Consider the following 24,427-nt stretch of genomic DNA (forward strand, 5'->3'; position numbering starts at 1 on the left):
AATCTGTGCAGTTGTGTTGCTCATTCTCAATGTCATCCTTCCAGTTCTTGTAAAGCTGTGTGCTTAGAAGAGGTTAAACTTTGTAATACTGTGTTTGCCTAAGAAATCCATCACAGTCAGAAGCGTAAATGGTAAAAATAGTTATTTACTCTGTAAAAAACCCCAATCAGAATCCCACAATAGAATCCCACAGAATCCCACAAAGCAAAAAAACCAAACTACCCCCTGATCTACAGGGTCGATGACTGATCGTGTTTTGACTGAACAAAGCTGTATGTTCAAAGAAAGACAATCCAGTTGTGCAAAAATAAGGGCAGAGAGATTCAAGGGAACTTAGGTAGAATACTACCAACATAGAAGCACCTGAAAGATATTTTTTTTAAATTTACAGAATATTTCTTTTTTAGTTACAGTCATTTTCCCCAGTAGACAGAGAGGATGAACTACAGTTAGCCATTGACCTCATATCGCCCCCCCCAAAAAACCCTACAGATCCAACTGTTATCAGATAAAATAGTATTCACTATATGCAAGGACACTGAGAGTTGGATACCTTCAAGACTGATAGTTGTAATGAATAAAAGTTGTTAGAGCAGACTTAAGCCAGCTCTTAAAACACATTGAACAAGGCAAAATTCTGGCTTCCTGGAGGGATAGAACTCAAGTTGGGTTTATATAAACTGAGCTCAACTATGCATGTTTCTTTGCATCTATTAAATGTTTTTGGGGCTTCAGCTTAATTTAGAACCTAATGGCAACTGTTTTCTGGTTTTTATGGAATGACTCCCACTGAGGGCATGTAAGAAACACTGAGAGAAGGAATAAAATCTACCCACATTTCAATACTTGTTATGAGAACAGCTGCATGTGCATGAGACTGTATTAATCTGGTGAGTAAGTACTTCCAGTGTGTCTCATGCACCTTTTAAAAATGTTCCTGGTCATATCACTGGACATACTTTATAAACCTTTATCAGTTCTCCTACCTATGACATTTACTGAATGAGCATTTTTATCTCTGACTAAGTGGTTAACTGTTCCTTTGATCATTCTCCACATTGTTGCAAGCCACAAAAAAGACTTGCTAATGTTCAAAAATCATGGTTAAATATAGAAAAAAGACAGCAGCTCAGGGCTGAAGGCTGCACAGTGCTGATAGCTACCTGTAATGTGTCAAGTTCCTGCAGCTGCCACTGAGGTCAGGAAAAAGCCCTAAGTCTGTTCTGTAACTCAAAATATATCCTAGAATAGCCAGAAAACATTAAATCCACCTTTAGCTCTTACTACATTCCCTATTTGTTGCTAAATATAACACATACACTGGCTAGCCATGTTCCGTTGTCAGCTGAATTATTCCTTCCTGGTTTCTCAAACCTGTTTGAGACAAAAAAAAAAAAAAATCTAAATTGTCTGACTTCATGGAGTATGGCAAAATTTATTATTTATCATATGTCTGCCCACGTACACACACACCCCCCTGTGCACACGTTGTCTCATGTAACTCTCTGTACACCTATGTCTAAGTATGTGCTTTTCATTTTAGTGGGTCGTGTAGCAGAGATGCACATCCCAAGTCTATATACAGGCGTGGATGAGTGAGCTCAAAGTGTGACTGAACATCTGCATGCTGGTGGTGCTTCATGTGCCCTAAGATAGCTCCACTTCTGGGTTTGACTCCACCAGGTATGGAGTGCCTGTGAAAACTGAGTTTAAAAGAGAGCCACAGAAACTGGCTTCTAGTAAAATAGTACTGTCTGTCTGAGAGGAAATGTGTCACCTTGTAATAGTCTACCAAAAACTGAGTCTGTGAAAAAAAAACATCTGCTGCTCTGTGAGTGTCCATGCTGCTTTAACAGTGGTTTCGTGATTTCACATTGAGAAGTACAGAGATAATCAGAGACTTGCAAATTTCTTGATGTTAAAAGAAACATAGCACAGTTAAATATGACTTAACCACAAAGCTAAGTATTTTTCAGTGCATCTACTGATGCCGTATCTGTGATTTATCTACATGCAAGCAGATCCTCCATTATAACCTGGGAGAGACAGTATGAAAAATTTGCACGCTATCACCTCATCTCTGTTGCTTGCTTGGCCCCCCCAGTCTAAGAGTGAGATCAGAGCTGATGAAGGCCTGAACTCATCATCACTCTGCTTCCTTTCTTGAAGATGGTTGCATTTGTGCATAGAGGGTAAACAAGCAACAGGTTTGAGGAGATAAAAGGTTGGTGGTTTCCTAGAGATTAAGCCTTTTCTCACTGCTAAAGAAATTCCTGTGTTCTGCTGACTCTCTCTCCTTTAGAAGGAAAAATGTGCTGTACTGTAGTGGAGTCATCAGGGCAGATTCAATGGAGAATGTTTGTTCTGTTACCCCATATACAGCTGGTGAAACCTTCATGAGACTATGCTCAGTAAAGTTTTCCAGAGTGGTTGATGCTACTGGTTAAACCATTCATCTATCTTAGATCTTTAGGTCTTCTGAATGATATTATGTGGAAGCTAAGGTATTTTTTATTTTTTTTTGCTGTGAGACATGGAAGTGGTGTGGTTTATCTCCAGCTGGCAACTAAGTACCACTCAGCTGCTCACTCCATTCCCTTGACCTGCCTACCAGTGGGGAGGAGAATGGGAAAAATAGTAAAACTCATGGGTTGAGATGAGAATAATTTAATGATTGAAACAAAGTATAATATAATAATGAATACTACTAATAATAATTGGAATGAAAAGGGAATAGAGGGAAATAAAACCTAAGAGAAGCAAGTGTTGCTCAAAACAATTGCTCCTCACCTGCTGACTGATGCCCTGTGTATCCCTGAGCAGCAGCTGGAGGTTCCCAGACAACTCTCTCCAGTTTATATTCTTATCATTCCACATTTGGTTTGCCTAATTTAAATGTCCATGTTTAGAGCCTTTAGCCACTCAACCATTGAAATAACTAAATATTTTGCACAGTAAGTTCTTTCACATGGTATATACTCCCTAAAGTATATTTGCTCCCTAAAGGTGTCCAGTGTCTGTCACTGAGAAGAGGGCTTTGACATGTATGTGAGGCTCGGTTTGTCTGAAACAAAGTTCTCTTAACTATCTGGAATTACGGGGTTGATTAGGGTAGGGCTGATACATTGGTCTACTAGTAATTTGTCTAAAACTGTTCTTGTTGTAAGGTTGTTTTCAGCTACCTGTTAGTTTGTCTGATATTAACTGGCTTGATGAAGAGTTTACATGCTTAGCATCTCTATCAAGGCGAGTAATTTTTTTTTTGAAAATGTAGTAATAGCAATTACAATAAAGTGATACTGAGGGTGATAAGGTTATTTTGGGCATGTGAAAATTATAATGTTCACTTTTCTGAGGCTTGCCAGTTAAATTTTCCCAGGATGATTTTTTGCATGAGCAAATTCAAGTTTGAGGCAAAGTCTGTCCTTGCAACTGTTGTTTGTGGTTATTTAGCTCCTATGGACTTTTCTGCTGTCTAGGCAGTAACTGTGTTGGACTTGTGGCTGAAGAAAGAGGAGATAGCTGTCAAAAAAAGGGGAAAACTTCATATTTTGCATTTTCCTGGTACCTCACTTTCTTCGTATGCTTCAAAAGTGGAAGAGGAAGCCACCAGTACCAAAACAAAAACAGGACTGTTTTTTTCCAGCAAGAGCCCAGTGTTGGAAAGCAACAAACAGCAGGCTCATGCCAGAGGAGGACAATGTGTATTTTTTTTTAATCTCTTAATTTTGTACCCTCTGTTCCTTACATGCAATTGAGCTAAGCAAAATAGTAATGCCAGTGTAACAGGATTAGTATCTTAGCTGTGGTGCTCCACTGGCACAGCTCTATTAGTGGGCCTTGTGGGTGTCATCTCTCTAATGCCAAAGAAACAGATAAGAAGCAGCAGTATCTGACCAAATGTCTTTATTTCGCTTGGCATGATGTGTATTTGTGGGTATGAGGGTGTCTCACGCACCAGCTTGGAAACAGCACAGCAATAAATTGCAAGAGTTTTTCTGGAGGCAAAAAAAAAATTAAATTAGTAAGACTGAAATGGATCCACATGCATGAAAACCCACAGAAGTAGGTAGTGCAGTGACTGGCACTTGATGCAGTTAATTCTTAAGTCAGCCATCAGTTTCTGTAGTTGTAACAAGCGAAGAGATTTGGCAAATGATTAACCCTACGTTTATCTTTCTGTCACCTAGGCACACAAACTTTCACCTTAAATCCTTATGAGGGTCCCTTCGGTTGTGTGTGTTTAAGAAAAGAACAGAAATGAGATAGTCTTTGCTTCAGTGCCCTCTTGTGGTTTCATCTATTGACAGAGTAAAACTTTTTAATACAACTACTACTATTAAAAGATATAGTAAGTATTAGTGCTCAAAGTGTAATCAGACAGCGTAGACCATCCCTTGCAACTCGTTGTTTGCTTTGAACTGGTAATAATACATATGTTGGACTTTCTATCCAGAGAGTCTTAGCTATCTCCGTGCAACTGAACCCATTTATGTTCATGCTGTCATGTCTTGGTCTTATGCAATTGTGGGAATATATAGAAGGGCTGGACACTTGGGGAACAGTTATGTTGTGTTTCAAATGACTAACTAATCTTTGCCTTCTCTTGCTTTGTCTGCACAGCTTATTTGTGCTTAGAATGGTCAAAGTTAGAGGTACAGGGTAAAATGAGAAGATTTTAGAGATCAATCAGAAACACCTATGTATTTATATTTTGCCCAGGTAAAAGCATATTCTCATATGCATGTCTGTGTTGATACATGATAATCTCTATCCTTATTATCCGTCAGTTCATCATCTATTTGATTTTTGTGCCTAATTACCTACAAACTTCCTTTCCATGATTCTGTAGTACAATCTCAGAGGTTGAACCTGGTGATCTCAAAGGTTGGAACTGATCATCTCAGAGGTCTTTTCCAACCTAAATGATTCTGTGATCATTTTTCATTGTGTGCATTGGACTTGCATGCACTGTGCTTTGAAGTGATCATTGAGCAGCCTAGCTTATCTTGTCAGCCTTAACACAGAGATCTGTAACAGAGTGGATGATTTAGTTACTGGATTTTGCAGCAAGTTTCTGTTGAGTGCAAAGGATTGGTGTTGCTTGTCTCAAAGAATTGGGATAAACAACCCTAACAAACAGCACTGTGCTTAACAAGCAAACGTTTTAAGTCCTGTTGATTGCTGGAGTGCTGCATCCAGCTCTGGGGTCCCCAGCTCAGAAAGGACATCAGCCTGTTAAGTCGAGTGGAGAGGAGGGCTACCAAAATGATTAGAGGGATGGAGCACCTCTTGTACAGGGAAAGGTTGAGAGAATTAGGATTGTTCACCCTGGAAAACAGAGGGCTTCAGGGTGACCAAACTGCAGCCTTCCAGTACCTGAAGAGGGCCTCCAGGAAAGATGGAGAGAGATTATTTACAAAGGCAGGTAGTGACAGGACAAGGGTAACAGTTTCCAACTGAAAGGGACAGGTTTAGATTAGATATTGGGAAAAAAAATTTACGGTGAGGGTTTTGAGGCATGGAAACAGGTGTCCCAGAGAAGTTATGGATGCCCCATCCCTGGAAGTGCTAAAGAGCAGGTTGGATGGGGCTCTGAGCAACCTGTTGTAGTGGAAGGTAACCCTGCCCATGGCAAGGGGGTTGCAATGAGATGACCTTTAAGGTCCCTTCCAACCCAAGCCCAATATGATTCTATGACTCGCTTGGGCAAGGGGCACCAGGGAACAAATCCTTATGTTCCCACTCTCTCTCTGATAGTTGCTGTGAAATTTTGTTTCATTTAAAAATGGAGTCTGATGTAGGTTGTGTTTCAAATGCCAGATGTTAGACTTTATTTATTTGGGGCCTTTTAGAAATTGTTTATAAAAGATAGTGTGGGCAGAGCCTCTTAAGCTCTGGCTTAGTTGGGATTTCTCTTTGCAGTTAATTGGAATTTAGAACAGCAAAAAGGCAAATATTTGAAACATGCTGGGGGTGTTGTGTGGTGATTCAGCCACAGTAGTAGTCCTTACAATGGGAAAGAGCAAGGAATGCTATTTCCTGAGGAGCTAGGAAACAGCAAATCTGAGAGGGAGGCTAAAGCTAGTGTTATAGTTTACCTTCATTTAATATATCCAACCCAAACCCTCAGTGTCTGAGGAATAAACTATTCAATAGGAAGCAGGATCATGCAAAAGTTACATGCTGTATTTTGAGATAATCCAATACCAATGACACTTCTGTGTGGATAGATAATTTGTAATGCCATACTTATCTGTCCTCCCTATAGATCCTTACTACACTACATTACATTATTTTAATTTTTTAATTTCTTTTCATTTACAGCTTCCTTATTGTGCTGATATGCCTTATCTTCAGTGTGCTTTCTACAATTGAACAGTATGCAGCTCTTGCTACAGGGACGTTATTTTGGATGGTATGTATGTGGACATGTTTGTTCTTAATGTGGAAATTCTGATCTCCTGAGCTAATACCACATTAAGCAGAATGTTCCTTATGGTTTAGATGATGAGAGACTTTTCTGCTTTTCCCTACTGAGTCTGTAAAGCCACAGAAACACCGAACATCATGGTAGCACAAAAGTCAAGTCATACGCGATATGGCCTTTACTGAGTGCATCTGTGGTGTGTCCAGACATACAGATGTTCTGATTAAGCTTGAATCCCTCATACTGTTTGGGTTAATTCTTTTTTTCAGCCATACTGAAGGCCAGACCACGGTGGGGGAAAAGTTAAGTGGAAGTCCTTTCCTTTAGTTGATGTCACATGCAGCTTTGTTTCACAAGTGGAAAACTCACATATTCTCATTGGCTTTAAGACAACTTGCTCTACCTGTCTTATGCTCTTTTCGTTCAGTAAAGAAAACATATTCACCATGTTTATAGTACACTAGTGCTGCAACAGATATGCATCAACAAATGCTCCAGGAGTATTACTATCCTGCTACCTTAGATTTCATTGAAGTACCTTAGTTTTGAAGTTGGAGAGACATGATTTTAAACCTCCAAAAATTTTATAAACTTGTTGTACCTCAGTTGTGGGGTACCCCCTGCTAAATCATAGATTTCTCTGTATTTGTAAATAAATGACCATTATTTAACTTGTGAGAACACTGTCACTATGTTGAAAAATGCTAACCAGCAATATAAATGTTTGTTCAAAACAGGATTGTAGGAATGCACCAGATATATTGTCAATTTATCTATTAAATATGCTGAGGTTCTATACCTAATATGAATGCTGTAAGAATAAGAATATAGCATATTAAATTTAGTGTCAATCACGCTATTTCTACATGCAGTATATTCATGTCTGGTGTATTATTTTTAACTAAGTTGTAAGATATTTGAACTCATAGGTGTAACATTGTTAGTGCCAGCTAAGAGCTTCTGTACATTTATTTCTGCACCTTTTCTGTTTTGTGGTTTGGAGTTCTCTTTTTGTAGGATTTAAGTTGTTCTGTTTGGTTTTGTTTTTTTTTTAATCCATAACTAGTAGTTATGGATACTTCTGTTCATTTCTGGGATGAATTTAACTTGTGATAATGTCTCACTCATCTTTGCACCATATCATAATATTTTACCTGTGTGTTGCTTCAGTGAAATAACTCCTAGTGACAACATAACTAGTGTGGTTTCGTTCCCCGCCCCCACCCTGTGAAATCATGGAGCTCATTTTGTTTGTTCATACTGTGTGCAGTACGTGTTGTCTGGGTAATACAGTCAGTGTAATGTGCATGCAATGCATTCAGGATTACATGCAGTGTATATAATATGTGCTATGTATTCTGTGTTTGTACTATTCTGTATTCTCTTGCTCTCTAAGTAGTGAGAGAATCAGTGAATGGTGAATCAGTGTTCCTCTTCTATATAATGAGAAAAACTGTGGTTAATTTTTAACATTGAAATCCTATTGTCATGTTTTGTTGGGAAAGAAGCAGTTGTTTGTTTGTTCACTATTGGCATATTCTGAGATTGTTTTCCTAAAGGATTAACTGTGGTAACTTTCATGAAACCTACGGGGATTACCCAGATCCATCAGTCCAAAGCAGTAGATTGGGCCAATGTGCTCTATTCTCTGTCCAGTTTCATTGGAACTCTCAAAGGAGTTGTGGCATCTTGAAACACAAATATAAATTTTAGAATCTGGTTCCTGTTGGTGTCTATCTAGTAAAATTTCCTATTCTATTATTTTTGTCACAGATTTTAATTTCAAGATAGCATAATAAGCTGTCAAAATCAGATGTAACTGAATTCCTTGGGGTGGGGGGATTTAATCACAGATGACTGGTTGAAGAGAATCTGCAAAATACAAAGAAAGAGGAAAAATAAAGTGTAATAGCATATGGAGATTAAAACACAAAACAGGAGAAAGCATAGTCCAAGCTTCCAACCCAAATGGTTCTGTAAGGAGACATGAAAGCTGGGGAGAGCATTCTTCCTACTCCTCTGCAGTAGGAATTAGTTTCTCTGTTGTGTTTGTAGAAGGATTTTTAAATATTCAACAATAATAGTTTTAATTTGGACCCAGACAATTCCAGTAGGTAGCATTGTCATTGTAAGTAAGCAAAGAAGGGCAAGCAACTTGTTTTACAAACTAATACTAAGACAAAGAAAGGTCAAAGGAGCAGCAGCAGTGTACCAGCAAACTACCAGGAGGAGTATGGGAATCCTGAAGAAGGCTTTTTCTTGGGCTTAACTGGGCAGTGAGGATGAAGGAAACTTTGGTCACGTGGAGTTTGCAGTTTGAGGCCTCAAGTAATCCCATGAAATTTGAGTTTTACTGCCCAAGTGCGTGAAATCGAAATAATTGAACTAATGCTTAGAGACCTTTAACTCTTTCTTTTGAAGATTGTAAAATTGAGCCCACTTTTCTTTCTCAGCCTTCCAAAGGGAAAATTACTGCTGTATTGTCAAGAGCAGATTGCCTTTTATTTGGATATAATTTCCTGTCTAGGGTAGAATTATCTCTAAAGGAGTTATGCTTTGTAGTGCATCAAATATAAGGCTGAGATAGTGTTACCAAATATTCACTGTAGTGATTTGAAATTTTGCCTACTTGAGACTTATGGACTTCTTGTATTTTGTGGGGCAGGGGGAGGCTTTGACCAGACAGCCATAGGTCTGGAAATGCAAGAAATGACAGAATCCTGCTGAATGAAAATGAGTGCTCAGAGTTACCACGTGGGTAATGCTGATCTGAACAGCCCCTAGAGCAAGTCTGATTAAACAGGCTTACTGCATGGACATTGTAAATCTGATTAATCTTGAAAATGAGATGGCATAACTGTAAAAGCACGTGTGTGAGGGTGGGTGGGTGTGTTTGTGTATGTAATCTGCAAAATACTGTTGTTGCAGAATCCCTTCTATAGCCCATGTGAGTTTCATGGCACTGAGGATGCACGTCGGGAAAAGAACAGAATCTGTTCCTCCTGATTGAAAAGCTATTTAAACAAGACCATTAAAAACACAATTAAGAGCTATACTGCTTTATTTCCTCCACATAGCCAAAGTATTTGGCTCTGACCATGTAAAAGATATAAGCACCTACATACTTTCAGCAGACAGTCTTTTTGAAGCTAGGGAGCCTGGTCACATTAAAGTTACAAATAGAAGCTGAGTGTGCCCTCTTTCCTGAATAAGAATTTCATGCTTCAGTAATATAGTCATACAAGATATTACAATTATATGAAAATAAAAGCTAAAAAAGTTGTGAAGATTATATGTATATATTATTTTTATTTTATTCTGGAGCTGCTTGTCTTATATCACCTCCCACTACCACAGCAGGAAACAGATGTTATCAATATTTTTAAAGCATTAAAAAATGCTTCTATTTTTCATAACAACAAGAAAAATGCAAGCCTGACACTGAAAAAATAAAAACAAGAGCAAGTTTATTTGTGTTCCAAGCAGTGTTCCAGTTTTAGACAAAAAGCTTACAATTAGTTGCTGAATCTTTCTCTACTTGTCACCACACTTCACCAGGCAAAGAGCCTTGATGAAAGCTATACCTAAATGCAGTTGTAATGGGAGATTAGGAGAGAATTGGCCTTTTGTTAGTTTCCAGAATGCAGTGAAAACTGTTTAAATTTGCATGTGTTTATTTTCTCTTCTTCTCACTAGATGGTGCTGTTGGAGGGGGTTTGACTCCACTTACTCGTTGGCACTTGCCCAGCGTGAGCTGGAGTCTGAGCCAAGATTGTGAAAGGATCATCATTTTGAAGAGTCCTGTGTACACTTGGCCCATGTAAAATGGTGGGGGAGAGCTTTTGCCATGAGTCATAAAGAGAATGTGGTATATCTGTGTAAAAATTGATTTTGAAACTACAATGTATAAACTATGGAAAAAAGTAATTCAGAGATGTATGTTCCCAGAGAGGCCGTATTTTTCTTTTATTTTCATAAGCAAGGATTTTATGGTGCCAGAACACAGCAGAATGCTGTTATCTCAGCATGATCTAAGAAAATCCAAGTGCCTGATCCAAGGGGATTAAATATTCTGCTGAACCAAGGGATATTTAGTGTGCCTGAAAAAGCTATTTTCTGGTAGGAATCTCATTTCAATATTGATTCCAACCAAATAAAAAAAAAAAGGTATGTTTTTATGATGAAAATATAAGCTCTTTCCAGCTTTCTGTTTTCTGAGTTCCTTTTCTACTTTAGCATGCTTCTTACTGAAGAGATGAAACAACTTTTAAATGTTAAAAAATATAAATTAAGATAAAAAGACAGTTTGTTTTGGGTGGTTAACATTTACTTCACTGGTGTTGAAATTATTCCTACAAGTATGAGAAACTGGCACAGAGTCTAGGCCTAAAAGAAATCTAGTTTTTATTTCTTTTTTAATACAATCTTTTGTTTTGAGTGGAAACCTTGGATTTTGTTTATTGGAGTGTCTTGTGGGTCATGTGAGAAAGAAAGAGAAAAATACTTGCAGCTTTTGCTTCTGAAGATGGTCTTCACAGAGAACAAATGGTTCAAATAGTTCAAAGTGGATCTAGAATTTTTCTTTTTTGGTTATCTTCCTTGGTTAAAAAGGCTGAAACAGAGACTTACAATCTGGATATTGATGCATTTGCATCCTCTAAAATTACAGGATGTAGTTAAATTTGTAAGGGATGTCTGGTGATAGATGTACAGAATGATCTAGTCTACAGACTCTCTCTGAAGAACAACTGTAGCTGAGAAAGGGAAAAATTTGTCTTTGCAGCCTCAGCAGAGTCCCCTGGTCTGACCCAAAATGAGGTCAGCTGGTGAAGAGGATGTGTCTAGTGGTCTCATGGTCTTTAATCCTTTTCCTTTGCTGGACCTGCAGAGCGACCTGCCCAGGGAGTCACTCACTGCAGCATTTCCTTTCTGTCACTCCACTTGATAGCTCAAGGCTGAGAATCCCAGCTTTCAGTCAAAGTCAACTTGTCTACATTTTAGATTGTAATAACAAAGCCAACTGTGAGTGATTTGAAGGCTCAGAAAACATGATTAAAAATTAAAATCACCTTCCCCCCTTTTAATTAGGGAACAGTATAGCTAGTAGCTGGAACAAGGAACTTCTCCTGCATCTGCACCCAGGTGTTCCTTGCTGCGCTTCAGCCTGTGGTTGTGATGTTTGTGGCTGAGCTGTGCTGGCAGGTAAGGCGAGTAAGTGCTTCTAATCTGCCTCATTGCAGAATCAGCTGCCTTGGTTTGAAATGTTGCTGGTAGTAACATCTTGACTTGATCCAGCTGTTCTCAAAGCAATCCCTTGTCAACTCCCCTGGCCTGTATGGGAGAATTATGTGTTTAATGTAAATGTGATGTTAAAAGGATTTAATTCATTTGGTTCAGGAGGTTGCATGAACATACTTAAATTCTGTTTTATGTCCGTTCTGAGCAGGTCAAAGGGAGCCAAATCAGATACTTCTATGATAGAAGCAAGTTGTTGTTGGTTTTTTTTTTTTTTTTGTTTGTTTGGTTTGTTTTTGGTTTTTTTAAAAGAAGATAAGCCTGATGCTATTGTTTGGTGTAGATGAAGTCTGAGCTGAAGAGGAATGCAAGGAAGGAATGAAGAGGTGATATGAAATGAAAGCATGCCAAGACCAGTAAGGGGGGAGATGAGCTGCTTTTGTTTTTACATGTGCTGAAAATCAAACGGGTGTATGGTTTCCAACAACTATAGTTTCCCGGTAAAACCTGCAGAGGGCAGCATTGGACCATGCTGTGTTCCGCCTGGAGTGGCTGATTCCGACCTTGGATGGTGTCCTGAACTAGAGAAAAATATATTTTGGAAGAAGTGAACTGTGAATAAAAGAAATGTTTTTTTCACATAGGCTTGGGGAATTTTATACGAGTAATTAGCAACAATCATTTTGGGAGAGAGAGGTGGAAGAAAAGGGCTGTGTTAACATTGGTGCCAGAGACAACTCTGGCTGCTTTGTGGTGGTAGCCACAAAATTCATACTGTTTGGTCTGCCTGATTGCTCATGGTGTGGATGTCTTTCAGGGAAAAAAAAAAACAAAAAAAAAAAAAAAACACAAGAGAGAGAACAATTAAAGCTTTCAGTGAAATGAATTGGACAAGTCACTGTATGGAGGAGAAAGAAAAAGTTACTAAACTTGTTAATATACTGAAAGATTTACAGTATGTTGTGTCGTTCTAGGTATGCTCTTATTATTGGCTTAGATGTTTCCTAATCAGTTGTGATAAAATAAAAATTTTATCTGTCTAAATGTCTCTAACATTACCACCAAAAATGACTTTTAGATGTATATGATAAGGATAAGCAGTGATTTTTATAGAAAAAAATGCATTTCTTTAAGTATTCTATACACTTCTTCTAGAAGGTCAAAAAATGATGGGTTTGAATTCTTATTTTAATCTGCTACACTGGAGTGGCCTGGATGTAGAAAATGGATTATTCGCACTTCTGCCTTTTCTGAGAACTATGAAAAAAAATATCCCTTTTCTTAGATTTCTGTACCTGGAATTGTGTGGTGGCATTCCTGAACACTGTCATTTAAAATAAAGTCTGCAGCTACATCGTTGTGCATAAAAGCAATTGGAATTTAGCATTTATCCCCACTGGGATGAGATAGCTGTGGAGCACCAAGCATTTATTGGGACTCAAACTTTGAAGACTAAGATAGGTTCTGGCCAGAGCAGCCTTCCTCACGCTCAGGGTGGGGCTGGTGACAGATTGCGGGGCAGCACGAACCGCTCCTGATGGATTGGTGCCGTCTGCTGGCTGCTTGGTGGCCCACATGATCTGACATGGTGATCTCCCTCACTGGCAGCGTGGGGGTGTTGGCCAAAGACAGAAATGAGCACAGTGCCACGTTGTCCTTTTGCACAGTGCAAGCTTCCCAGCTTCTCCTATATGAGCTACAGTAGCGTGGAAGTTTTCAGAAAACATTGCTTTTATATTGCATGCAGGGTTTTGATAAACAGGGGGATATGTTCCCTGGGGTTATTAGTAGTTCACCTGTTCTCAAGAGCTTGTGTTTGCTCTCATAAGTCACACAGTATACCGGTGGTTTGTTTCTTTAGTTTTTAGTATTGTTACCTTTCAACTAATTGTGTTCAAAGGTGTATCTAAGAAAATGCCATCACTGAAAAAGGTATGTTTCATTTACTGTTACATCTGTTATTCACTTTTGTCAAGCTTTCTGCTTAAGGGTTAAAGTTTGACTAAACTTTTCTGGGGTGTAAATCCACGGCAAACTCGGAACATTCACTTGGTAAACTCTAAAAGAAACATAGTAAACATATTTTCTTTGAGATTATACATATTTTTCACCATTTAATATTTTAGTAAACAAGTGGAGTAATACAAATTCCATCTTGGGAAAAAAATCAAAAAACTGTGGAATACTGGTGCATAGTATAGCCAAGCAGTGAAAAGAAAGATTTTTAAATTTAGGGTTTATCTGGATTAGTGTGTAATGTTTGCAGTGACAGGTGTTTCCTTTATGCTTTGCCCAAATGTCTGGAAAGTAGTTTGTCATTAAGTGCTACATTCAGTGTGTATCTCAATTTCAGTATAACTGGAGGGTCTATGGCTTTGTTAGGTCCTTGTTTTAACATCTGACCTCAGCCAGCTGGAGTCTATTGTTTTAAGCGTAATGTAACAGCTGACATAACATAACGGATATCAAGCCGAAAAACTGAAACAGTGCAGTGAACTGAGGCAAGGGGAGGGGAAAGGGAGAAGCTGGGAAGGAGGGACAGAGACAAAACTAGCTTCATGATTCGAAGTGGAAGCTTGCTGGCTTGTTTTCCCAGGGGGAATTAGCTGGGAAATAATGAGATGAGTCTGTTGAAGTTCTATTTGCAATTGATTACATATGATAGACTACTGAGACAGGTTTGAGTTTGCCAGCTGTCACTAGCTGGTGGCTCTTGAATGGCTTTAAGTGGCCTTTGGTAGGCAAAACTGGAATAAACTCTGCAGGTGTAGTGTAATTGTAGTGCAGAAAAGCAGTGACTGCCAGTGTCTTAGAAGAAAGAAGGTTCCAGGAGTTAGTAGAGAGAAAATAAATTGAATGCATTAAGAATTCTATTTTACGATGTTGGGTTGAGTGAGTTCAATTAACTAGCTAAAAATCCATAATCAGCTGGACTTCTTGGTGGCTTTTTTTTTTTTTCTTGGCAATTTCTAAAGTAAACTTCTATGAGTTTGTTTTCTAAAAAGCTTCATTATTTTGTTTCTTGGCTTCTGTGTTTGACAGTAGGAAAGTGCATCTCAGCACTGAGCACTACTCTTTGAAGGGGAATGAGTAAATTAACATCCTGTTAGAAATTACCTGGCCATGAAAAAAGTGACAAATACCTGACTTTGTGCACAAATAAGGAACAAGAACATAGGGAGATTATCCTGTTATGTATTCATATGTATTTATGTATATATTTATTTGCATACATATTTTTATAGAGAACATTTTTTTAGCAATGATTTGAAAGAAATACTTCTAACTGGATTTGATTTGTATTGAGTAGAGCCTCTGGCAACTCTGCCCTACTGAGAGTTTGTTCCGTGGGTTTAGGGGAGAGGAAAAAATAAAAGTCAGGACTCTGGGATTTTTTAATGTATGTGTGCATAGGCAACCAAATTAGGTTCTACATTTGCAAGTGAAGTTTTTATGGCATGAGACTTGCAATTGTGCAGTGTGTTTAACTTTGTGTGTATGAATCGTCATCATGACTTCAGTGGAGCTTCCTGTGTGCATAAATATTAACAGGATCAGGATGTAATAGGAAAGGTTTCTTCAACAGAGTCGACTTGTAGTTAGGGATAACCTAGGAAGCGTGAGTTTGATTTATGCAACTACAAACTGTATTTATCTCGCATTTAATGATTTAAATGTATTTTTATCTAATTTACTTTTATTTTGGTAGTATGAAAAATGTCATCATGACTGAAGCGTGAGTTGTGTTAAACTTGTCTTGCACAAAGAGTTTCTAGGATTGCTTTTGTTGTAATGTGGGGCCCAGGCCGACTTTATCTCAGTAATCAGAAAGGCCTTGTGAAAGAGTTTATTAGAGCTGTTGATTCAGTGGCTAGTAGTACTTAGCATGGGCATTTACTCTTTATCTCATCTTAAAAAATAAATCAATTTAGTTGTGGAGCTCAGAACATGGTGTTTGTGCTGAGCTCCTGGAGAAGTCTTGGTAGCCCAGGGAGCTGCCACGTGTGGTGTTTTCCATTCCGCACTGTGGCATGTCCTGTGCCTTGGGAGCAAACAAGGATGGCTGCCCATGTGCCCTGGTAGCAACAGCAGTCAGAGGCTGTGCAGCACAGTAAGTTCTGTAGGCTTCTGACTTGCTTGTAGGGACCAAATGTTGGGACAAACATCCAAGAACTTCTGCATTGCTCAGCTATCCTGGTTGATCATTGATTTCAGGGACCTGTACTTCAGTGTGTTGTCTGCATCAGGTGTTCCCACGTAACCCATTGAACATGAGCATATTTTTAAGATGGTGGAGAACCAAAAGCTCAGAAACAGCCAGACTTTGAAGTACTAGCAAAATAACCAAAATGCCTGTTTTCACACCCGGTCTGTGAAAGCAAGCTATGTGCTGCCTCACTTTGATGGTTTCCCTTATGCTAATGACACTGAGGCTGACCTCTTTTTTCCTCCAGCATGCTGTTAACATCCTTATTAAGGCACCTTTCAGAAACACTCATTTTCGTTGTTGTTTTTGTCAGCTTGACAGGATGTGTTTGCACGTGGAATGCATGCAAAAGGAGTTGATTCACTTGTGCTTTATTCCTCCGCAGCTGTTCCCCAGATCAAGGTGAGAAAGGGTGTCTGGTGTAGAGATGATTTGTCTATTCTGTGATTCCCTGCAGCACGGGTGGGTGCAATGTCTTTAGATGCTGTTTTGGCTGTTTTGGCATTGCAGAACAGTTTTAAATCAGACTGCACGCGTACGAGGAGTGACCTCCATCTGGCCTACAGGCAGGGAGCTTGACAGCTACCTTCTAGGAGCTGCTCCAAGTCATTGATTTAGTATATGGAGCTCAGAATGAGTTATACTTAGTGGCTAGGGCAGGGGAAAAGGGAGGGGAGAAAATTAAATATTTACTAATCTTATTTCTGTAATACCTTACAAACATGAATGTACTTAACCTCACAGCATTCTTGGGAGGTGAATATTAGCAGTTTTACATGTAAAATTGGATGATCCGTAGCTTTTCCACTCTAAGTTGACTTTGTGAGATAAATCCTTCAGAGAACCCAAGCTGCACTTTCAAGAGTAAGTTTCAGCCTACATAAACTGGCGCTGCCACCTGAAGAAATGATCCTGCTTCTCTATTCCTTGTGCCAACACAAGCATTTGTGCAGCTATGTTGTCAACTGCCTTGGAGAACCCAGATGGGTTCAAACTAACCTTTTTTTTGGCTAGATGAGATTGCTTCTTTTGGCAACAGTGCTGGCTTAAACTGTTTGTGGAACTGTAGAGTAAGATTTGTTAGCTTTTGATAGTTAAAAGTGTGATGGAAACTTTATCTGCAATACAATTTACAAGCAGACTTGTGTGTTATCTTTCTGAGAAAGGATATTATTGTTGTTGCTATTATAGCTCATTCAAAAGGCCCTTCCTGTAAAATCAAGTGCAACACCTAGCAGAGTGGGGGCCCCCACACTCTAAAAGATAGTTCCTACCCTCATAGACCTTGCAGCCTAAACAGACAAAGTAGTTGAAAAGGTGAGTGGAAGGAACTGTGAGTGGGCTCTTGCACAGCCAGGCACTGAATTAGAGAAAACAGGACTTACACAAGTCCCAGCTTTGCCCTGTTCCACATGTTCCAGTTCAGTGATGGGCCTCAGCAGTCACAACACTGAAAAGAGAAAGATATGTAATTTCTTGTTTAATTTCTTAACTTAGAACTGTGAAAGCTTTTCTTTCATCCATGAAAGCTGAGATTTTGACCCTTATTTTACATACTGAAGGAAGTTTGTGCCTCTCATGTATTGATTTGACTGAATAATGAATTAGGCATTTTGTTTTCTTTGCATCTGTTTTGCTGCAGGACAGCAGGGTGTCAGCCTGATGGGTGATTGAGGCCAACTTGACTGAAATTAATTTTATCCTACAGGTTTAGGCATGCCTACTGTAATCCAGAGCTGCATATTGAATCTGAATTGGCAGCTAGGCTATCTCTTCAAACCAATGCTATTTTGTTTAAACTCAGCTAGAACACGCAGGGTGTAGGTAGGTTTGCAGAAGCATGTCTCTCCGGAAAAGCTTTAAAAGAAGTCATCTGCCAGCTCCTCACTGCTGCCCCTCCATGGGATTTTCCTCTGCCCAGAATCAGATTGTACTGCATTTGCTTTCAGAGTCTGCTGCAGTGTCTAGCTGCCCCAGAAAGCTTTTTTTTTTTCCATCAAAGATGGTTAAACCTAATTTGGTTAGAATGAAGGCGGTGAAGAGCATTTCCACAACAGGTTACCGTTGTTCACCTTTCTGGGTGGTAATCTCCAAGATGAGAACTGCAGGAATGAGGAGCTGGGTGGGGTAGTATCTTCAATCTCTATCTGTCTTTGAAGTGATTGTGGGCACGTGGTTGCACATGTCAGTGTAGTCTAGTCCCACAGGGTATAATTGTACTATTATGTCATCATTATTAGTAATACAATAACAGGCCTATTTGGGTTTGAATTACTGCAACTATTTTGATAACAAGAAAAAGCCACAACCAAGCCCCAACCCCCACATATCTTTATGCAGAATATCAGTACTAAACGTGTGTGTAGAATAGTCCTGAAACAGGAACTTACCTTATAGATTCCTAGCATGTGTGTTTGTATATATATATATAAAGTTTTAAAAGCTACTTGGATATGAGTGGGGTTTTTCAGACATAATGACACGTGCTTTAATACTCGCGTGTTAGGATTCAGCTCATTAGTGAACCAGTTAAATATTTAACCACGATGAGTCATGTACCTTTTTAAAGCAAACAGAGTTAAAAAGGATGTAAAGAAATAATTCTTCCCTTACTCCTAATTCTAAACTGGAAGTTTAATGTGTTGCTATCTCATCCACAAGGAAAAAAAAATGCAAGAAAATTATGGTCAGTATACTGACAATATACAGGGGCGGTCAAACTTTACAATGGTATGTGCTTACAAATATGTTTGTGATACAGTGGATAAGGTGGAAGGAATAGATCTGGGATGTTGTAGACCTTGTAAACAGCACAGCTTTGCTGCAGTAATTGAAAATAATAACTTTGTAAACAGAGACCCGTCTATATATTTTGGTAACCAAACTAGGAAGCTCCATGCTACAATGTAGGATAAATGCTTTCAAGTAGTATAGCAATAACATAAAATTTCCTTTTCTCTACTTAATTGATTATGTCAGGTTAATGGCCAGTGAGAGTCAGAGGTGAGAAGCTCAGCCATGCATCAAATCACACAAAAATGCAGTGTCCATTTTGTCAAACAACAATTCCCAAAACAAACAGGCAGTCTGTCAATCTTTACTTTCTCAAGGTCAAATGGTACTGAAATACTAGTGAAACCATTAAGATGTACTCTGGTTAAGAGAATCTCCTGCTTCAGGAGTTGATTTGACTTTTGGAAAGCATCTGAACTCTGGCTTCTTAGTGTTTGGACACAAGGGACCTTTAGCTTTCATGTCCCAGCAGCTGCTTTTATTTTGTAGCTTATGTGCAGAGGTGTTTCTGTCTTTAAAACGAAATCATATTTTTCTAGATATGTAATGAGTGCTTGCAGCCCAGAAAGCCACCCCTGTTCTGGGCTGCATCAAAAAGCAGTGTGACCAGCAGGTCAAGGGAGGTGATTCTGCCCCTCTACTCTGCTTGTGAGACCTCACCTGGAGTGCTGCATCCAGCTCTGGGGTGCCCAGCATAGGAGGGACATGGACCTGTAAGAGCGAGTCCATGAAGCTGATCACAGTGATGGAGCATCTCTCCTATGAGGAAAGGCTGGGAGAATTGGGATTGTTCAGCCTGGAAAAGTGAAGGCTTTGGAGTGACCTAATTATGGCCTGCCAGTACCTGAAGGAAGCCTACAGGAAAGATGGAGAGAGACTTTTTACAGGGGCAGGTAGTGACAGGACAAGGGGAAATGCCTTCAAACTGAAAGAGAGCAAGTTTAGATTAGATATTAGGAAGAAATTATTTTCTGTGAGGGTGGTAAGGCACTGGAACAGGTTGCCTGGAGAAGTTGTAGATGCCCCATCCCTGGAGGTGTTCCAGGCCAGGCTGGGTGGGGCTCCAAGCAACCTGGTCTAGTGGAAGGTGTCACGACAGGGAGATTGGAACTAGATGATCTTTAAAGTGCCTTCCAACCCAAACCATTCTGTGATTTTATGGTCTGTACCTAAACTGCCGATTTCTTCTGGTTTTGTGTCTGTAATTAGCTTTCACTTGGAAAGAAGAGAGTAGTGTTTGTAAACATATAGGGTAAGGAGTTTTCTTTTGGTCATTTCCTCACTACAGTGTAGCTTGTGCTCTTTGTAGGGAAAGGGAATCAATGATAATTCAGAAAAATATCCTCTGGTGCTTTAAATCTTCATTAGGTAGAGTTAGGTGACTAAAGTCAGGTAACAGGGTTTTTTTAATGTAAGAACTCCTCAGCTGTACAGTTCCTATAGATCTCCCACAAATGTATGAATTATTGCTACTTACATATGGTAGGGTGATCATCTGGAAAATAACAGTTGAGATGTGGGAGATTCTGCTGCTAGGCCTCTTGGAACATAGAATGGCATAAAAATCCAGGACAGCGTCATGAATAGTCTTAGTGCTAAATGTTTATTTTATAGGGAGCAATGAGGCAAGCAAGAGAAACATCTTTCTGATGATGGTTACTTGAGTAACCTGAGTTGTTTCTTCTGTGAAACAGCTGTCTCTTTCTTCTTACTCCTTAATTTGGTGAGGCATTGATGAAGTTGCTAACAAGTATTCCATTTTTTTTTACTATTTGGTGGAAATGTTGAGTTAGAGCTTTTTCACTTTGATAAACTAATTGCTTCAGGGAGTTGGAGCAAGATGATGGATGCTGTCAGTGAAACCTTTTGAGTGAAAGTGTAAGAGGTGGAGGACAAAATGTCAAGTGGCTTGGATGAGGGATGAAGCGTCATTTCTGTTTTTTGATTACCTCTTGAAACAGGGACTTCTTGAGTATTATAATTGCTTAATGAATTGCAAATGTCACTTATTGTGCAACTGTATCTTCTGTCACTCTTTCCCTAGCCTGAACTTAAAAATTGTTTCTGACTGAAGCAGTCTACAAGGCATGGAGAATTCAAATACACACAGGAAACCAATGGTGATTGAAATTTGGAGGGGAGGCTTGTGCTGCCTTCCTGAATGTGCACCTAGGTTTTCAGGCACAGTGTAACTTTGCTTGCATGTCAGCTTTTAAAAATTAAAAATGTCTTTTAATCACTTTTAAATAAATATTAATTGCAGCCCTTATCCTAAGAAGCTTCAGAACCAAAATTATTGTGAACATTTTAAAACAAAAATGAAAATTGAGCTAGTATGGGTAGTTCTTTAAAACTGCTAATGATTTTCATATTTATTCTTAGTCTTGGATTTAAGGCTGAAAACAAATAGTAAAAATCTTGGAAAATATTTTTGGTTTTCTCCTTTTGTTTTGTTTTCTTTCCCAGTAAGACAACTTTCACATGCCATGGGGCCAGGAGAAAAAACAAGGGCATCTGACCAGCATAGCAGAAGTGATATACAGAACAAAGAAAGCTTTTGATTCGTAATCTCTTAAGTTTTTTTATTCATCTCAGTTCATAACACAGGAAATCAATAATTTTCAGTTGTTTTAGTAAAGTAGTATTAGGTCAAAATCTAGCACTTCTTATAACAAATGAGCTTACTCTAATGTTCCCAGCCAAAAGCTAAAGTTTCAAAGCAATGTGCCTTTACTTTGATTTATTTATTGTCAGTAGTTTATCAGGCCTTTGTTTGAATTAGGAGCCATTGTGGGCAGCCAGAAATTGAACTTCATGTAATATAATCTATCTGTCACTTAGTATCAGTTCCCTAACACTGATGCTAACACATCCAGACTTTAGCATCTGGACCTCACACTTGAGTTTTCAGCCACTAGGTAGGGTCTAATGTTTCAATGCTTCCATGTAGTTCCTTCCTAGCTATTTCCCATCTGTGTATGACTGTCCCACTTCCCTAGGGGTCAGTCACCAGGGCTGCCAATATCACCAGACAAACCTTTTCCTAAGAGAATATTTTTTTTAACTGTATCACATGTTAAACTGTACCAGACTACTAAATTCATTGTCTTCACCTCAAAAGTCAGAAAAATGATAATAAAGCAGAAAGTTGGGGATTATGCTTGAGCATGTCTCTGAGAAGAATATATAGCTTTTTATTTCATAGGCCAATTCCAAAAAAGCAGTTCTTCAGTCTCGTTTAATGATTTAAAAAAGAAAGGCTAAAGTTTGAAAAGATAAGGTGTGATTGCAGGAAAGACAAAGAACAAGCATTAGAGTCTACAGCTGGCTTCTCAACCTTCCTGACAAAGTCAGTTCTCGAAAGAAAAATCTGTAGTAGTTAATGTACTAAATGGTATTAAAATTTGCAACTTGCCTTCTAACTCCTCTAGAACTTTTATGGCTGTCAGGCTTTTTTGAGAATATGCCTGTAGTTATTCCATGCTTTCCTAGTGGGAGAATACCTTGGAGGAAAGCAGGCCAGTCTGTCCTTGAGCAAGAGCTTCCAAGAATGTACTTCTGTGATTCCTGCAGCTATGTCATATGCTTATTGTGGTGCCTGGGAGTTGGCTGTAAATGAGACCCTCTTTGTGCTTTGGGCCCAAACGTAAAAGCAGGAGGTGGCTGGACTGCAGGACACTCTTCCCCAGATCTGTGCTCTATTTTTTATGTCATGAAATACCTGTTGGCACTAGTGATAGGAGTCAAAACCATCAAATAAATAAGGTGTCTCTTCTCATTCACTCTCTCTCTGTGTTTTTTTTTTCTGTGACTTGACTTCTTATTTTTGTTTTAAAGTCACAAGTTGGAAAGCTTGACTAGAGCCAATGAGGGGAAAGCTCAGCCTGGAGCAGTACTTCTTCTGTCTCTTGAGCAAGTAGCAACGAGGGAATGAAATTTCCCTCAAAACATCTGGCAGAGCTGAGCTGTGCCAGTACATCCATTCCCCCACAGGGAAGATGACTGACTGCTAGGGTGGGGCCAGATCAAAAAGAAGGTGCAGGGAAAACGGAAACAGGGGTGGAAAAGGATGCCAAAATGTTTAAAACATAGCTGCTGCATCTGTCTAGTGGTCTAGCTCCTGTTTGTGGAATAAATTTTATGAAAGATGCAGTTATTTGTGTTAGCCTGTGATATGTAGGTCTAGACCAGCTGGCATAGTTAAAGAGGTTGGGAAAGAAAAGAAGACTGAAATATTTTACTTGCACTTTTTGCTTTAAGGTAATTTAGGCTAAAAATCTTTGAAGTAAAATAAACATTTTATTTTAAGTACCTGAAGGCATTTGCTATGTTTGCAAAGGCTTTTGCTCTTGGCAGTCTGGTTTTAGGAGATTTGGTTTTGTCCAGAAGAAACAAAAATATTTGTGAGCTTGTTTTTGGGTCCTGGACTGCCAGGAGTCCTCTTCTGTGTGAACTGGAATTGTACAAAGTTTCATTTTAATATGAGTCCAAAGGAGAGATACAGTGTTAGGGGATTGGTCTCTAAACACTATATTAAAATATTTCTTTCAGTGGATTTCAAGAATGGTGGGTTGTATTTATTTCAGTTTCCATTCCTGCAGTGCTACTGCTCAAGTAAGACAAGTCTTGATGTAGGTGCTGTTTGGAGGTTGCCTTCATGAGCCTAAACAGGCAACTTCCTCTGTGGGTTGAGAACTGTCCCTGAAAGCCACAGAATCACAGACTATTCTGAGTGACCTACGAGGGTCTCTACAGCTCTTAAGTGAATGGCCCATATGTGGGTCAAACCCATGACACTGGTGTTATTAGCACCTTGCTCTGACCAACTGGCTAATCTTGGAGTCATGCTCTCATGTGTGTTTGTCACCCCCTGAAACTTGGAGCAGCTTCCAGATCTTTGAAATGTTCAGTGGTCCTGCACTGTTAAGCCCATGTTCATTTGGTGTAATTAATTCAGCTGGCAGGGACAGATGTAGTATTAGCAATGGAAGCCCTGTGAAACATGACAAACCCTGAAGTTAGATGAAAAGTGGCATTTTCAGCTGCATTTTATTTTAATTTTCCCTGCCAGCTGCACCATGAATATATATAGGCCAGACCTGAAAATCCATTTGTAAGCCAAAAATGTCTGCCTGCAGCACTGTTTTTAAGCTTTATCAGATACAAAGGTTTCACTTGCAATTTAAAAGGGTGAGCTACAGATGCTTATTCCATACTAGATCCAGGTTTGGTACCTAACTGTTATATTTTTCAATTCAGTTGAAATAAAACTGTGGCCTTTTGTGGAGCTTTGTTGTTCATAGACCTATTGATACTCTCAGTGTAGTGTTTCTGCCAGTTCAGAGTAAAGAACTATGTTTTCATCTTTCTGCACTATAAAGGTGTGAAAGGACTGTCCTATAACCTAGTGATTTGTTGTAAATGTTAATCTTTGCCCTTTGGTTTAAGTACACGTGCATGGAACAGTCTGCTTATCTGTGCTTTGTTAATTCACGTGGGATTCTTATCCTGCAGTCATTTGTGTTTGTGTACCCTACAGTTTAGAAGGAACAGTTAAAAGCAATTGAGAACATTGAGTGTAGAAAGATGTATTTATTCTAAGCAATGTGTCAGAATCACTGAACATTATCAAATGAAAATGGCAATTAATTACTGATGTGTTGGGTTTGTGTGGTGAGGTTTTGGTAATGGGGGACTACAGTGGTAGTTTCCATGAGAAACTACTGGAAGCTTCCCCTGGATCCAACAGAACCAGTGCCAGA

The 24,427-nt window shown here is 39.1% G+C and overlaps 1 protein-coding gene across 4 annotated transcripts in view; it reads left to right on the top strand.

The window, feature by feature from the left end:
* KCNQ1 (potassium voltage-gated channel subfamily Q member 1) overlaps window positions 1–24,427 on the top strand; it is a 337,444-nt gene that overhangs the window by 37,285 nt on the left and 275,732 nt on the right. For all 4 annotated transcript variants that reach the window (XM_050336525.1, XM_050336522.1, XM_050336523.1 and 1 more), the window contains exon 2: window positions 6,328–6,418. In XM_050336525.1, the coding sequence (XP_050192482.1) occupies window positions 6,328–6,418 (91 nt within the window). The remainder of the gene's footprint in view (window positions 1–6,327; window positions 6,419–24,427) is intronic.

The sequence above is a fragment of the Myiozetetes cayanensis genome, unplaced genomic scaffold (genome assembly GCF_022539395.1).
Source record: "Myiozetetes cayanensis isolate MyiCay16 unplaced genomic scaffold, myiCay2020 scf6-25, whole genome shotgun sequence".
Lineage (NCBI taxonomy): Eukaryota > Metazoa > Chordata > Aves > Passeriformes > Tyrannidae > Myiozetetes > Myiozetetes cayanensis.